Here is a 15,280-nt window from a genome sequence, read left to right on the forward strand (position 1 = left end):
TTCCGTGGACTTTCTCCAATTTATCCACATCTTTCCTGAAATGCGGCACCCAGAACTGAACACAATACTCCAGTTGAGGCCTAATCAGCGCAGAGTAGAGCGGAAGAATCATTTCTCGTGTCTTGCTTGCAACACTCCTGCTAATACATCCCAGAATCTTTGCTTTTTTTGCAACTGTTGACTCATATTTAGTTTGTGGTCCACTATGACCCCCAGATCCCTTTCCGCAGTAATCCTTCCTAGGCAGTCATTTCCCATTTTCTGTGTGCAACTGATTGTTCCTTCCTAAATGGAGTCCTTTGCATTTGTCCTATTTGAATTTCATCCTATTTACTTCAGACCATTTCTCCAGTTTGTCCAGATTATTTTGAATTTTAATCCGAACCTCCAAAGCACTTGCAACCTCTCCCAGCCTGGTATCATCCGCAAACTGTAAGTGTACTCTCTATGGCTTTTGTTGGCAAAATTTTCTCAGTCAGGGGTGTGAAAAAACACCCCCCTGACTGACATAAGTTTCACCAACAAAAGCATCGGTGTGGGCAGCATTATATTGGCAGGAAAGCGTCTCCCACCGACATAGCTACCGCCGCTCACTGGAGGTGGTTTAATTATGCCGTCAGGAGAGCTCTCTCCTGCTAGCATAGAGTGGCTAAACAGGAGACCTTACAGTGGCGCAGACATGGCCTTAGTGAATATTTGGGGTGTAAGTTCTCCAGTGATGTGGTGGCATGTGAAGAAGCAGGATGCTGCTGGAGAGAGTGGAAAGGGTTGAGAGAGGCAGTTCTCATTGGTGGAACTAAAGGAATGGAAAAAGTGGTGATGAAAACCTTGGAAATCGCATTATCAGCATATGACTTGAAGACTAAGGATAAACTTCTGTTATAGGTGAGAAAAAATAAACAAATGTAGAAAGAAAAATGATAGATTGCAAAATCACACTAAAACCAGAGGAAGCGTTAGAACAGAAAACACTGTGAGATGTGATTGCACAGCTCCTAGAATCAATTAACTGTAATTAACACCATATATTAAATAGCACAATGACATCCATCCGCACAAGGTAACTGATGGTGTGTTAAGCAGGGCCGGCTCCAGGCACCAGCTTAACAAGCAGGTGCTTGGGGCGGCCAAGGGAGAGGGGCGGCATCTGCAGCAATTCGGGGGTGGCAGGTCCCTCACTCCCTCTAGGAGCAAAGGACCTGCCGCTGAACTGCCGCCGCCAATCGCGGCTTTTTTTTTTGCTTGGGGCGACAGAAATGCTGGAGCCGGCCCTGGCGTTAAGAACAAAAAGAGTCAAAAAATACCATTTTTCAAAGAAATAAATGTTCTGAGTGAAACTGTATTTAGAGGAGAATGCAGGAAATGGAATACCATTCAGTCTACGAGGACAATAGTTAAGACAACCTTGTGAACTGCTAAGAGACTATATGCAGACAGGTCGCACAGATGTAAACGGACAAGGATTTCTTATAGGGCTTAATCTTGCTCCCATGTCAGTCAGTGGCAAAACCCGCATTGACTTGAATGGGCCAGCCCTTTAAACACCAAAAACGTATGAGCATGAGGAAAGTTTTTAGGGTGGCACATCGCCCTGAAGGCAGCTCAGTTCATCCCTTCAGACAAACAATACATTTCACACAGGCTACAGTGGTTCTCAACCAGGGGTACGTGTAGCCCTGGGGGTACGTGTAGCCCTGGGGGTACGTGTAGCCCTGGGGGTACGTGTAGCCCTGGGGGTACGTAGAGGTCTTCCAGGGGGTACATCAGCTCATCTAGAGATTTGCCTAGTTTTACAACAGGCAACATAAAAAGCACTAGCCAAGTCAGTGCTAACTAAAATTTCATACAGACACTGACTTGTTTATACGGCGCTATAGGCTATGCACTGAAAGGTAAGTACAATATTTGAATTCCAATCGATTTATTTTAGAAATCTCCGGTAAACATGAGGAAGGAAGCACTTGTTCAGTAACACTGAGCTGTGACACTTGTGTATTTTCATGCCCGATTTTGTAAGCACGGAGTTTTTAAGTGAGGTGAAACTCGGGGACGGGAGGGGGGTCACAAGACAAATCAGACTCCCGGCAGGGGGACAGTTGTCTGGTAAGGTCGAGCCCCACTGGGCTACACCCTGCCTTTAACAGCACAGCCGGGGAGGCAGCGCGGAGCTGGACCAGGCAGCCAGCGAAAGACACGTCTCCCTCTTGGGAGCTTTCACCCCTTCTGCCCCTCCTTCCCCCGGGGTCCCCCACGCCCCCGGCAGTCCGTCTTCCCCGCCTACCCCCATCCCCTGCAGCCGGCCCCAGCGTTGCTTATCCCCGCCCGCCCGGATCAGGAAGCGGCGGCCGGGGGCGAGGCGGGGCAGGCTCCCAGCGGCGAGCGAGGCGCACGGGCTGGAGCCGGCTCCCGGGGCGCGTCCCGAGCCGGGCATGGCGCCGCCGGAGGAGCTCCGAGCGCGGCTGGCGGGGGCCGGCCAGTCCCACCTGCTGCGCTTCTGGGCCGAGCTGGCGCCGGCCGAGCGCGACTCGCTGCGGGCGGCCCTGGCGCTGCTGCCGGCGGAGGAGCTGGGCGCGCACTGCCGGCGGGCGGCGGCGGAGGCTCGGGCGGCGGAGCGGGGGCCCCCGGAGCGCTCGGGCCGCAGGATGGAGCCGGTCCCGGCCGAGTTCCTGGGCAGCGTCAGCCGGAGCGAGCCGGCCACGCTGGCACGGTGGGAAGCGGAAGGTGGGTGAGCGAGCGGGGCCGGCTTCGCCTCGGACCCTCAGACCTCCTCCCCCGGGCCCTGTGTCCTCGCTCGGGGGCAGCCCCATGGGGCCGGAGTCACTTTTTGTGGGCCTGGCGCTAAGCATATTTGTGGGCCCCCTGGGGAATGAAGGGGCCAGGGGTAAGAGCACAGGGAGGATTTGGTTTAAATAGGGTTACCATATTTCCACAAGCAAAAACGAGGACACTGGGGGGAGGAGCCCTGCTCTAGCCCCGCCCCTGCCCCCACCCCATCCACTCCCTCCCACCCCCTGATTGCCCCCCTCAGAACCCCCAACTCCCCTCCCCGCTCCTTGTCCCCTGACTGCCCCCCTCCTGGGACCCCTGCCACTAACTGCCCCCTAGAACCCCACCCCCTATCTAAGCCGTCCTGCTCCTTGTCCCCTGACTGCCCAGACCCTTATCCACACCCCCACCCCGTATTCACACCCCCGCCCCCAGACAGACCCCCGGGGACTCCCATGCCCTATCCAACTGCTCCCCGCCCCCTGACAGTACCCCCAGAACTCCTGACCCATCCAACCCCCTCTGCTACCTGCCTGCCTCGACCCCTCTCCACACCCCTGCCCCCTGACAGCCCCCCCGAACTCCAGACCCATCTAACCCCCCCTGCTCCCTGTCCCTGACTGTCCCAACCCCTCTCCACACCCCTGCCCCTCTGACAGCCCCCCCCCAAACTCCAGACCCATCCAACCCCCCCTCCCTGTCCCCTGACCAGAGCCAGCTTTAAAGAGCCCAGGAATCGGGCTGCACTCCGGCCGGGGTTGCAGGGCTTGGGGCTGGGCTGGCGCGCTCAGCCGGAACCAGGGCCGGGGGTGCTGGGACCGGGCACGGGCCGGGGGTGCTGGGGCCAGAGCTGGGCCCGGGCCGGGGTGCTGGGGCTGGATCCAGGACCACCGCCCTGGGGCCGGAACCGCTGGGGCCGGAACCTGGGCCGGAACCGCTGGGGCCCGAGCTGGGCCAGAGCCACTGAGGCCGCCGGGCGCCGCTCGGCCAGGGCCGCGCCTCCCCGGAGCTCTCCTCCTCGCGCACCCCCACCCCAGCTTACCTGCTGCTGCCTCCCGCCTGCCCCTGCTTCTTTTCAGACTTCCCGCAAAGATCTGATTGGCGGGAAGCAGGGGAGGGGGAGGAGCAGGGGGCGGAGCGTTCAGGGCAGGGGAGGAGGGGGAAGACAGCTGCGGGGCCGGACGGCGTGGTAAGGCTGCAGGGGATGGGGGAGCCGGGAAGGGGCTTTGGGTACCCAGCGGTGCTTGGCCGCCGGTTTTCTGTCTATAAATAGCCGACCGGGGGGAAATCCCAGACATTTTTAGATTTTTAAAAATCCCTCACGGACGGCTATTTATAGACCGAAAAGCCGGACATGTCCGGGGAAATCTGGACATATGGTAGCCCTAGTTTAAATCATGATTTAAATCACTAGTCAGGAAGACTCGATTGAATCATGGTTTTCTACATAAAGGCGCGTTCTTGGTGATTGTTATAATCTTAATACATATTCTTCACAACTCCGGGATAGATGTAGGTTTCATTTTTAGAAGGTACACAGGATACCTTTTTAAAGTGATTTATTTTGAAAACGTTTCAGGTTAGTTTTAGAGCTGTATCAGAAAATGAACGGTTGTTTGGTTATTTCATTTACCAAAGGTAATTGAAGGAGATATTTATGAAGTCATTGGGAGGGGAACTATCTCCAGTTCAACAGGTTAATCATTAATATTTGGAGGATTTTCTTGCCAGGCTGTATTAGGAGGAGAACATCACCAGACAGACATTTAAATTGCTTTATTTAACTAAAACAACAACATTAAGTATTCTGGATTTTTTTTTCTTCAACAGCAAACACATAATATTTTAACAAAAAAGCATTCGTCCCTCCCGTCTCACATTTTTCTCCGGACTTCGTCTCCTGGTCCAGATCTATCCGCCCCCAACAATCTTCTATTTATTGAACTTTTTGAAACTTTTCACTTTTAGAGAGAGGTGTAAGGGATTGACTCTGTGAACACAAATGTGCAGAGGGACAACAGAGTTGAGGTCTGTTATTTCTCACCTCTATATATTATTTATTTTATTTAAAAACATTTTTGCCGTTAACAAGCATATTATCTCTGGAGACACAAGTCCACAGTTTGGGAACTGCAAAACTAAGCATCTCTGATGGTATCTTCTAGACTGAGCACTGAGTCTCATTGGGTAGATAGAAAGATTAACCTAAATAATCTATACAGAAGCCCCTGGAACCGCATAAGATTGGGTCCCCAATCCATGAACTATTGAAACCCATTTACAAAACTTTTCCTAAACATTACATGAATATATTATCTCATACTATAGAATTAGAATTTATCATCCCTATTCCATGATGCCAAGTATCAGAGGGGTAGCCGTGTTAGTCTGGATCTGTAAAAAGCGACAAAGAGTCTGGTGGCACCTTATAGACTAACAGATGAATTGGAGCATAAACTTTCGTGGGTGAATGCCCACTTCATTGGATGGGTATTCACCCACGAAAGCTTATGCTCCAATTCATCTGTTAGTCTATAAGGTGCCACCGGACTCTTTGTCACTTTATTCCACGATGAGAGATCTTTGAGCTATAATGTATCTTAATTAAATCTATCTTTAGATAGGTGTTTTCCTCAAAAAGCATTTTATCAAAAAAATCTGATTTAAACAAAAAATCCAATTTTTAATTTAAAAAAATAATAATTGATTTTTATCAACCCAGACAGCAAGGTTGATCGCTGGAGCAAGGGAGGGGCTGGGGTAAACTGCAAGTACATTAGGGCTGGGAAGGGGGTAAACAGGATCCCCCTTGCCCACATAAAGTGGGTACCTACCTTCTCCCTGGTTCTAGCCCATTCTCTTAGTCTCTCTCTGCACTGAACTGCCCCTCCTCCAGTGTGACGAAGTGGGGATGTTCTTAATGTTTTCTCTGAATACTGTGTGGGTGCCTCAGTTTCCCCTATGCATTTCTTAAGTATCCCGGTGGTGGGATAAGGGGGTGTGATTATTGCAGAGCCCTAGGCAGGTGTGATGCTGTCTGCACAGAGAATGGCTGACACCCTGTCACCTGATGGCCTGGGCCCCTCCCCTGCAAGGTGCCAACTGATGGTGTTGGAGGACAAAGATCATTTTTAAAAGTGAGAGGGCTATGTCTTAAGCAGTGGGGAGGGGGGGGGAAGCAAGTGGTGGGTGGGCTAGGGAGTGGAGAGGAGCTAATGCTCAAGGCCATGTCTGCTGTACTGCCCAGGTAGCTTGGAGATTGTGGGGATTAGTCGACATAGTATCCCCAGCCCAGGTGACGTGACAGCCAGTGGTGGATTTAGAGTTAGTGGGGGCCCCTAGCCCTGTGCTTAGCTTCATTTTTGGGGGCCCTCCTTGGGACCCAGCCAAGAAAAAGAACATTCTCTCTTATCTCCCACTCCCCATCCCTGTTTTTCATTCTTTTTTTCTTCCTCCTCCTATAAGTAAGAGCAAGTAAATGAAAATAAAGTGAGGTACCTTGATTGTTTTTGTAGTCTAACTTATTTTTCCACAGACCTCTTGAAAATCGCTGAGGGTCTCGGCGGACCACTTAATGATCTTTCCAAATATTGTTTGTACCATTAGCTAACTATTGTAAAGCGCTTTGGCTAAGAGGGCTTTATTAAAAAAAGGAAAAAAAGTTGGGGTGTGGGGTCTGGCCAAGGGTTAGGGTGTGGAAGTGGGCTCAGGGCTGGGGGTGCAGGGTCTGGGAGGGAGTTAGGGTGTAGGAGTGGGCTGGGGGTTGGGATGTGGGGTCTGGCCAGGAGTTAGGATGCAGGAGGGGGCTCAGGGTTGGGGCAGGAGGTTGGGGTGTGGAGCGCTTACCTGGAGCAGCTCCTGTTTGGTGCGAGGGGTGGGGGTGTGGATGGGGGGGGTGCAGGAGTCAGGGCTGGGGTTGTGGGGCCGTGTGAGTGGAGTGCAGGAGTCAGGGCTGGGGGTGTGGGCTGGGGTTGTGGGGCCGTGTGAGGGGAGTGCAGGAGTCAGGGCTGGGGGTGTGGGCTGGGGTCGTGGGGATGCTCCCAGCCCCCTGCCCTGAGCGACTCACAGCAGGGGGCTGGAGGGGGGTATGCCTCGATTCCACCCCCTTCCCCAAGGCCCTGCCCCCACCTCGTCTCTGCCTCCTCCACCGAGCGGTGAGCGCGCTATGGCCCCGCTCCTCCCCGTCCCTCTCGCCGGCAAACAGCTGTTCGGCGGCGGGGGAAGCACTGGGAGGGGGAGGGGCGGGAACACAGCACGCTCAGGGGAAGAGGCGGGGGAGCGGGGAGCTTGGCTGCTGGTGGAGCCTGCCCTGTAGCAGGAGCCCTAGCAGCCGGAGCGGTGGGTGGGGGGTGGAGAAGAGCGGGCCGGGGCCCCTTTGCAGCGTGGGCCTGGCGCCATGACAAACCCAGTACTGGTCTTACCCATTCCCCTAGGCTCAGCCACGTACCCAGAGCTCTGCTACTTCTTACCTTGCCGGGGCCGATGCTGGTGGACTTGGGTCCTTCCTTCCCCTCCCTCTGGGCCTGGTTACTCCTCTGAATCCCGCTGGGTTTTATGCACAGGAGCCCAGTCACTGACACCCCCCACACCCCTTTTGCAGAGGGGAAGGTGAAATCTCTCCCTAACAGAAGGTTGGGCATCATTAGGAAAGGGATAGAAAATATATTGCTTCTATATAAATCCATGGTACGCCTGCATCTTGAATACTGCGTGCAGATGTGGTCACCCCATCTCGAAAAAAGTAAATAGAAAGGGTACAGAAAAGGGCAACAAAAATGATTAGGGGTCTGGAACAGCTGCCGTATGAGGAGAGATTAATAAGACTGGGACTTTTTCAGCTTGGAAAAGAGACGACTAAGGGAGGATATGAATGAGATCCAAAAATCATGACTGGTGTGGAGAAAGTAAATAAGGAAGTGTTATTTATTCCTCATAACACAAGAACTAGGGGTCACCAACATGGGCGTCAGCTTTATATAATTTTTGTTGGTGCCCAGAACGGGTCCAAGCAGAGCCGTCCTGTCCATAGGACAGACCGGAGCAACCGCCCCGTGCCCTGCGCTTTGGGGGGCCCCGCGCTTCAGGGGGACGTGGGGTCCAGGACAGGGTTCTGGAGTCCCAAGCTGGCAGGGAAAATGGGCTCAAGGGTAAATTCAGCACGTCCGGTGACAGATTCAGTCACAGAGACCCCCTTGGGACTGACACACCTGGCCCCAGCCCGCCTGGCCCCACCAGCTCCCAGCGTCACTCGGGGGAGGGGGCGGAAGCTGGAAAGAGGAGGGGCAGGCGCTTGGGGGAAGAGATGGAATGGGGTGGGGAGCGGGCGGAGCAGGGGCGGGCTGGGGCCGGGTTGCTCCCTACTGCTGGTGCCAGGCCCCCTGCTTGCCCCCCAGGCCGCCCTGGACCCCATGTCCCCCTGAAGCACTGGGCCCCCCAATGCACGGTAAGCCCAAACATTGGTGGAGCTGGGCCCACGTTCTTAAATATTGGTGGCGCACGGGCACCGCGGGCCCATATAGCTCTGGATTCTGCTTTCAGTGGCGAGCCGATGCTGAGGTCAATGGCAAAACTTCCAATGAATTCAAGGGGAGCAGGATAAAGCCCTGTGCTGCTTCAGTACCTCTTAGAATGCAGCCATCCGATTCATAGATTAGGGTTGGAAGAGACCTCAGGAGGTCCAACCCCCTGCTCAAAGCAGGACCAATCCCCAACTAAATCATCCCAGCCAGGGCTTTGTCAAGCCTGACCTTAAAAACCTCCAAGGAAGGAGACTCCACCACCTCCCTAGGTAACGCATTCCAGTGTTTCACCACCCTCCTAGTGAAATAGTGTTTCCTAAATATCCAACCTAAACCTCCCCTACTGCAACTTGAGACCATTACTCCTTGTTCTCTCATCTGCCACCACTGAGAACAGTCTAGATCAGGGGTCGGCAACCTTTCAGAAGTGGTGTTCTGAGTCTTCATTTATTCACTTTAATTTAAGGTTTCGCGTGCTGGTAATACATTTTAACGTTTTTTAGAAGGTCTTTCTCTATAAGTCTGTATTATATAACTAAACTATTGTTGTATGTAAAGTAAACAAGGTTTTCAAAATGTTTAAGGAGCTTCATTTAAAATGAAGTTAAAATGCTGATCTTACGCCGCCAGCCTGCTCAGCCCGCTGCCAGCCTGGGGTTCTGTTCACCTAGCCGGCAGCGGGCTGAGCGGGGCCTGTGGCTGGGACGCCGGCTGGCAAGGGGCTGGCAGCCAGGACACCAGACCTGGGGGAGGGGTCAGGGCAGAGGGCTGGGGGTATGTGGGGGGTGCAGGGCAGAAGGCTGGGGGTGTGTGGGGGTTCAGAGGTCAGGGCAGAGGGAAGTGGGTGTGTGGGGGGGTCAGGGCAGAGGGCTAGGGGTGTGGGGGGTGCAGGGCAGAAGGCTGGGTGTGGGGTGGAGTTCAGGGGTCAGGGCAGAGGGCTGGGGGTGTGTGGAGGTGCAGGGCAGAAGGCTGAGGGTGTGGGGGGCGGTTCAGGGGCCAGGGCAGAGGGCTGGGGTGCTTGGCTCGTGGGGGTGCTCCCAGCCCCCTGCCCTGAGTGGCTCAAGGCAGGGGGCTGGGAGGGATATGCGCTGTTCCACCCCCTTCCCCAAGGCCCGTCCCTACCTCTTCTCTGCCTCCTACGGAGCAGCAAGCAGGCTGCCACTCCTCCCCCTCCCCCTCACAAGGGCCATCAGCTGATCGGTGCAGGGAAGGAGAGGAGGAGGGGCAGGAAAGCACCACGCTGGGGAAGAAGCAGGGGAGCGGGGAAGCTTGGCTGCTGCAGGACCAAGCTTCTGCCTCCTGCCCCCGCAGGGGAGAGCGGTGGGCGTGGGGGCTGAGTGGGGCTGGGGGCCAGGACCGCGGCAGGCAGCAGCGTGCCACTCAAAATCGGCTTGCGTGCCGTAGGTTGCTGACCCCTGGTCTAGATCCATCCCCTTTGGAGCCCCGTTTCAGGAAGTTGAAGGCTGCTATCAAATCCCCCCTCACTCTTCTCTTCTGCACACTAAATAACTCCAGTTCCCTCAGCCTCTCCTCGTAAGTCATGTGCCCCAGCCCCCTAATCATTTCCATTGCCCTCCGCTGGACTCTCTCCAATTTGTCCATATCCCTTCTGTAGTGGGGGCCCCAAAACTGGACACAGTACTCCAGATGAGGCCTCACCAGTGCCGAATAGAGGGGAATAATCACTTCCCTCGATCTGCTGGCAATGCTCCTACAAATGCAGCCCAATATGCTGTTGGCCTTCTTGGCAACAAGGGCACACTGCTGATTCGTATCCAGCTTCTCGTCCACTGTCCATTCTGCGTCAGCAGCACCATTTTGCTGCGTTTCTAGGAGGGGAGTGAAGAATACCTTGGTTGTTATTTATGGGTATTACGGTAGTGCCCGGGAGCCCTAGTCATGAAGCAGGACCCCATTGTGCTAGGCGCTCTACAGACCCAGAACAAGACGGTCCCTGCCCCAAGGAGCTGACAGTCTGAGTATAAGACAAGAGATGGATAAGATGGGGGCGCACAAGGAGACAATATTGATCAATGATGGAAGGAATTTGTGAAGGCAAAATGTAAATACTTGAGCTGGAATTGAACCAGCGGCTGGGGCTAAATGTGCTGCTTCTCTGCTTGGAGGTGCTATCTTAGCAACCTTCCTGCATAGAATAATCCTGCCGAGGTGTGCAAATGTACAGCTCAGTTTTGCTAAAGGTTTAGATTAGCCGATGTTCAGTGCAAGGCACTATGGGAGCAGGGGCAGAACGGTGCGGATGCAGCCCTTTGCCGCCTCAAATCTCAGAACTGGCCTAGTTTGATGCCAGCTCCCGTGTGAAAGGAGATATGCTTCTTTATGCACTGCTGTTCCCTTAGTTACTCTTCTCACTCGGGTATCAGTAAGCTAGACCCATGCAGCAAGCTGTGCCGCCATATGTGCCAGACGCTCGCTCACATCATAAAGAGAATAATCGCTGCCGGAGGAAAACCATGTTGAGAGCCAATTAGATGCGCACAGGGAGTTTTCTACCTATATTTGATAAATATACGTCCATTTTCTTTAACGTCCCTGTTAGGCTACACCTGCGAGAGTTTCTTACACTGTTGTTCTATGGCATTTGTTCAGTCATTGCACGGACATCCCTTCGACGTTATGGCACTGACGTTTGCCCATCTTGGCCTTGCATTGAGGCTCCAAGCCTGAGTCCATCTGCTATTGTTTTTTAATTTGTTTGCAGATAATTAGGCTGACAAATCCAGCCAAGATCTTAAACACAAGAGTGCTAACAGAGGGAAGGGTGCTCTCTGCTTGCTTAGCATTTGGTACTGTTCCCATGCACCATTTGTTTGTCTTGCTGTAATCAAGCCTTATGCTTTATCTTGTTCTCTCCAGAAGAGTGATAGGCAAAACTCAATGAACTGGCCAGACTAGGGCCTTTGCCTTTCTGATCATCGCTGCACCAGCATTGCAAGGCCTTGTCCACACGGACAAATTGTGGTGCTTTAACTGTACTGGTATAGTTAAGTGGTACACACATCCCCGTCCCCCAGTGTGGATGTAGCTATTCTGGTATAAAGGTACTTATACCAGTATAGTTTATTCCTGTAAGGGAAGGGAGAAAAATTATACTGCGGTAAAGGATCTTTTTATGGGTATAACTGCATCCACACAAGGGCTTGTAGCAATTAATTATTTTGGTTAACTACTGAAATAGTTAAATTGGTACAAAAACTGAGTGTAGACCAGGTCTAAGGGTCTACTTCCAATTTCTGGGAATGATCTCCCTTCCCCCACAGACTCTGTTTTCAACGCTGACCTCTTTGTTCATTTTAAAGCCACCACCCAACCCCAAGTAGCCACACAGCATTTCATGATTTTTGCCTGCAGTTGAACCTGGTCAGCCTGTGTCTAGAACTGTGCGTAGCAGAGTCCAGTGTTGATTGTCGTGCTCATGACCATGAGTGCCTGCCTCAGGACAGACTGTCAGAAGCAGGGCGGACACCCCAAACTGCTGGTGTGTTTTATAATTAGATTTCACCATGCCAGTACCCAAATGTGAACGCCTAGATCACTAAAACAGTGTTACCATGTAGTCACAGGCAGTCTCCAGTCTATCTTGCCACCCCGACAAATTGGACTCCGTGATACATGGTCACTTATACCAAAAATCATAAATATTCCAGGTTACTCCCAGTCCCAAGAGACCAGTCACTCACCCAGGTAGAGCCATATTCTAGATCTCCCACCAAAGATGATGCTGGCAGCCAATTTTATAGAAAACTAACTATAGGTTTATTAGCTAAGAAAAAGAAATGAGAGTTATTGAGAGGTAAAATATATATACAGGTGAGTCACAGTCTATAATTCCAAATGCTGGCAAAGATGTAATAAATTGCCTGTTTCCCAAAGTCTTTTCAGGATACCCAAATTGTCTCTGCTTTGCATCCGGTACCCACCTCTGTAAGAGTCCAAACAGGATCTTTCCCTGAATCCTGCTTATATATTTTCTTCTCAGAGAAAACAAGCTGCCAGGGTCACCATCCAGGTGGGCTCTTTCTTTGATTGGTGGCCAGAGAGGAGTCTTAGATTTCTGGCCATCACACACAATGATCATTTGCCTTCAAATGTGCACAGATTAGCACTTTTCTGCTAAAGTTCTTCATCTGCATTACACAAGTCGTCTTTCTCATTTGATCAGTTATTTAGTTACAGAGGTATACCAAATGTGAATATTTACCATTACATTAGAACAGGATAAGATAAGTGAGATCAATGCATGTAACATCCTATTAATTTTCATGAAGTTTAAACACCAAGTACATTCTATGCAATTAATAACCACTTTAATTTATATTAATACACAAGTGAATTGGCCTGGGGCTTTGGCATGAGCTGGCACTTGGTCTGCCAGCATCACAGTGGCCACACAGTATTTCATGAGTTTTGCCGGCAATTAAAGCTGGTTGGCTTGTGTCTAGAGATTTGCACTAGTCAGTATCACATCCCTTCTTTTCTGAGAGGGACATAAGAAGTTTAAGTAAAAGAGCGTCCCGTTCTAGAGGAGGTTAGTGGAGAATGAACACATGCACGCTTCTCCTGCACTCAGAGCTAAAAATCCCCAAAGCAGGAACCTTATTTACATAGCTCATCTGCTCTTTTCACTTGGGACTAGCCTTCGGTTTGCCGAGCTTAGCCTTGCTTGCTGTTGTACAGAGCACGCAGTCCGAAAGAGCACAGCTGCGGGTGAAAAACAGAGGGGAGGGCAGGCCAGCTGAGAGCGGAACAAGGACCTTTCATTTTCAGACCTGGCGTTTCTTTGCATTTATGTCAGGCTCTGTCAGCCTCAATGAATTCTTATACACCCACCTCCGCTCAGGTTGGAAACTCCTTTTTACACTTTGGCAAAGGGAGGCACTTGCCCGGTGAAAGTCAAGTGAGGATAAATAACCATTGGAATAACTTACCAAGGGTTGTGGTGGATTCTCCATCACTGGCGATTTTTAAGCCCAGATGGGCTCTTTTCCTAAAAGAGAAGCTGTAGTTCAAACAGGAATTAATTCAGCAAAATCCTCCGGCCTGTGTTCCCCAGAGTATGAGCACCACGTCCCTTCCAGACTTGAAATCTGGGACAGTGGTTCACTGTGGCTCAGAGAGGAAGTGGGGGAGAGAACTGCTCAGAGAGTGGCCTCAAAGGAAGAAGATGAAAGTGGGTAGCAGCAAGGAGGGATCCGTAAGAGGGGGAGCAAATGCAATTGGGGGCCTGCTGAGCATTGTACAAAGGCCCCATCATTCCCACTTTCTGCTCCAGTGGGGAAATGGGTTTTCTTAACTTCCATACTGTCCCATTCGGAGTTTAACTTCGCGTAAACGCTCAAAGCGATTGGACCTTATTATGGGCTGTTGTACAGTTTTTGCTTAATTGCGGTCTGGAAAAGTGATCTGTGTGCCGAGATGTCTTCTCACCCTTGGGGTGGTGTCCCTTTAAGTGCAGCGTGCTGAACAGTGACACCATGGTAGGCAATTACAGTGTTGTGTAATTAGCTTTCTTAAGTGCTATTGTTTTGGCATTACTAGCTATTTTGGAAGTGGTAATATCCCCTCTGCCTGAATATATCACCATGGTGGATCTGAGCCTTCTAACCATGGACAAAGACCTGGCAGCAAAGTCATAGCCAATGGGCCCAGTGCATCTTTCATGTACAGTAACACCACTGACACCAGTGAGGGGTTTTGTCCGTTGCTTTTACTGTTGGAAGCTGAATCTTTGCTTTGTGTTGTGATGCTGGCCAAGGTGAGATAATGTCCAGACAGCCACAGGCCTTTTCCTTCTGATCACGAATTTGGAGAGCGGGTTGCTTTTCTTCAGGTCAGGAAAAAAATGGCTCCTTATTCAGTGTGTCTGTTCGCTGTGTGTTGGCGTAAAAAGCAAGATGTTACTCTTCGTAACTTTGCAGAGCTGATAGAGCACAGCAATACGCTGGGCTTTCCCCCTTTCTCCTGCAGAGTTCAGCGTTTGCCACAAGGGGGCACCTTGCATTTGATTCCTATTGGGTGTTGCCCATTTGTGGTAACTTGCAGACAGCACCCCAAGAAGAAAAGCGCTTTACCATACTTGTACAAATGTCAGCACTAACTAGAGGTTCATGCTTTAAGATCAGGAGGTCAGAGGTTCAATCCATGCCGTTGACGACCCACCAAGGGGTGTGGCGTTACACGGAACCTTTGAGAACTTGCTTAACTTCTCCTCCTAAAAATGGGGAGAATGGTACATCCCTATCACATGGAGATGGTGAAGCTTAATTCTCGTCTGTACAGCGCTGTGCCCCTACAGAGGTGCACGGAGCACTTGTTCTTTTTGTTTGCTGATCCGTCCATTTCCTTCCCCTTGTTTTCTCTCGTGGGGCTTCTGTCCCAAGCAGGTTTCCGTCAGATCTCACAGAGCAAAGTGGCGGTGCTGCTCCTGGCTGGAGGGCAAGGGACCCGCCTGGGCGTGGCCTATCCCAAGGGGATGTACAGCGTGGGGCTGCCCAGTGGGAAGACCCTGTATCAGATCCAGGCAGAAAGAATCCGCAAACTGGAGCAGCTTGCTGGCAAGAAATACAGCACGACATGTACCATCCCATGGTAGGTAGCATGACATTGAGTATACGTGGTACAGCAGAACAGAAAGCCATTTGGGCATCCATCACCTGAGAAACATGAGGCCGGAGTGCTTGAAATCTGAGAAAGGTGGATCCTTCAGCCAATGAGATTGAGGTCTCTGGGAACTAACTATAGGTGAGAATCCTGCTTAACAAAGCTTGTAACTTGCTGAAGTTTTAGTCTGTAGAAAGCGTGTTTGGCTTGTCACCTTTCATATCTCTTTCACTCCGACTTGAAATCACTTGCACCTATGGCTGTTGTTAGTAAACTTTATTCTTGTTTTATCACAAAACCATCTCAGTCCCCTTTTAGTGAAGTGCGGGTCTTCAGCTAACCAGCTCATGTGTGCCCTCTCCTTTCGGAGGCAG

At 51.6% G+C, this 15,280-nt stretch overlaps 1 protein-coding gene across 1 annotated transcript in view; it reads left to right on the forward strand.

Moving 5' to 3' along the window:
• Window positions 1-2,306: 2,306 nt before the first annotated feature.
• UAP1L1 (UDP-N-acetylglucosamine pyrophosphorylase 1 like 1) overlaps window positions 2,307-15,280 on the forward strand; it is a 29,406-nt gene continuing 16,432 nt past the window's right edge. Inside the window, exons 1-2 of the mRNA XM_005291433.5 lie at window positions 2,307-2,721; window positions 14,690-14,894. Coding sequence (XP_005291490.2) covers window positions 2,430-2,721; window positions 14,690-14,894 — 497 coding nt within the window. The 5' untranslated portion in view covers window positions 2,307-2,429. The remainder of the gene's footprint in view (window positions 2,722-14,689; window positions 14,895-15,280) is intronic.

This window comes from Chrysemys picta, chromosome 18 (assembly GCF_011386835.1).
Source record: "Chrysemys picta bellii isolate R12L10 chromosome 18, ASM1138683v2, whole genome shotgun sequence".
NCBI classification, from domain to species: domain Eukaryota; kingdom Metazoa; phylum Chordata; order Testudines; family Emydidae; genus Chrysemys; species Chrysemys picta.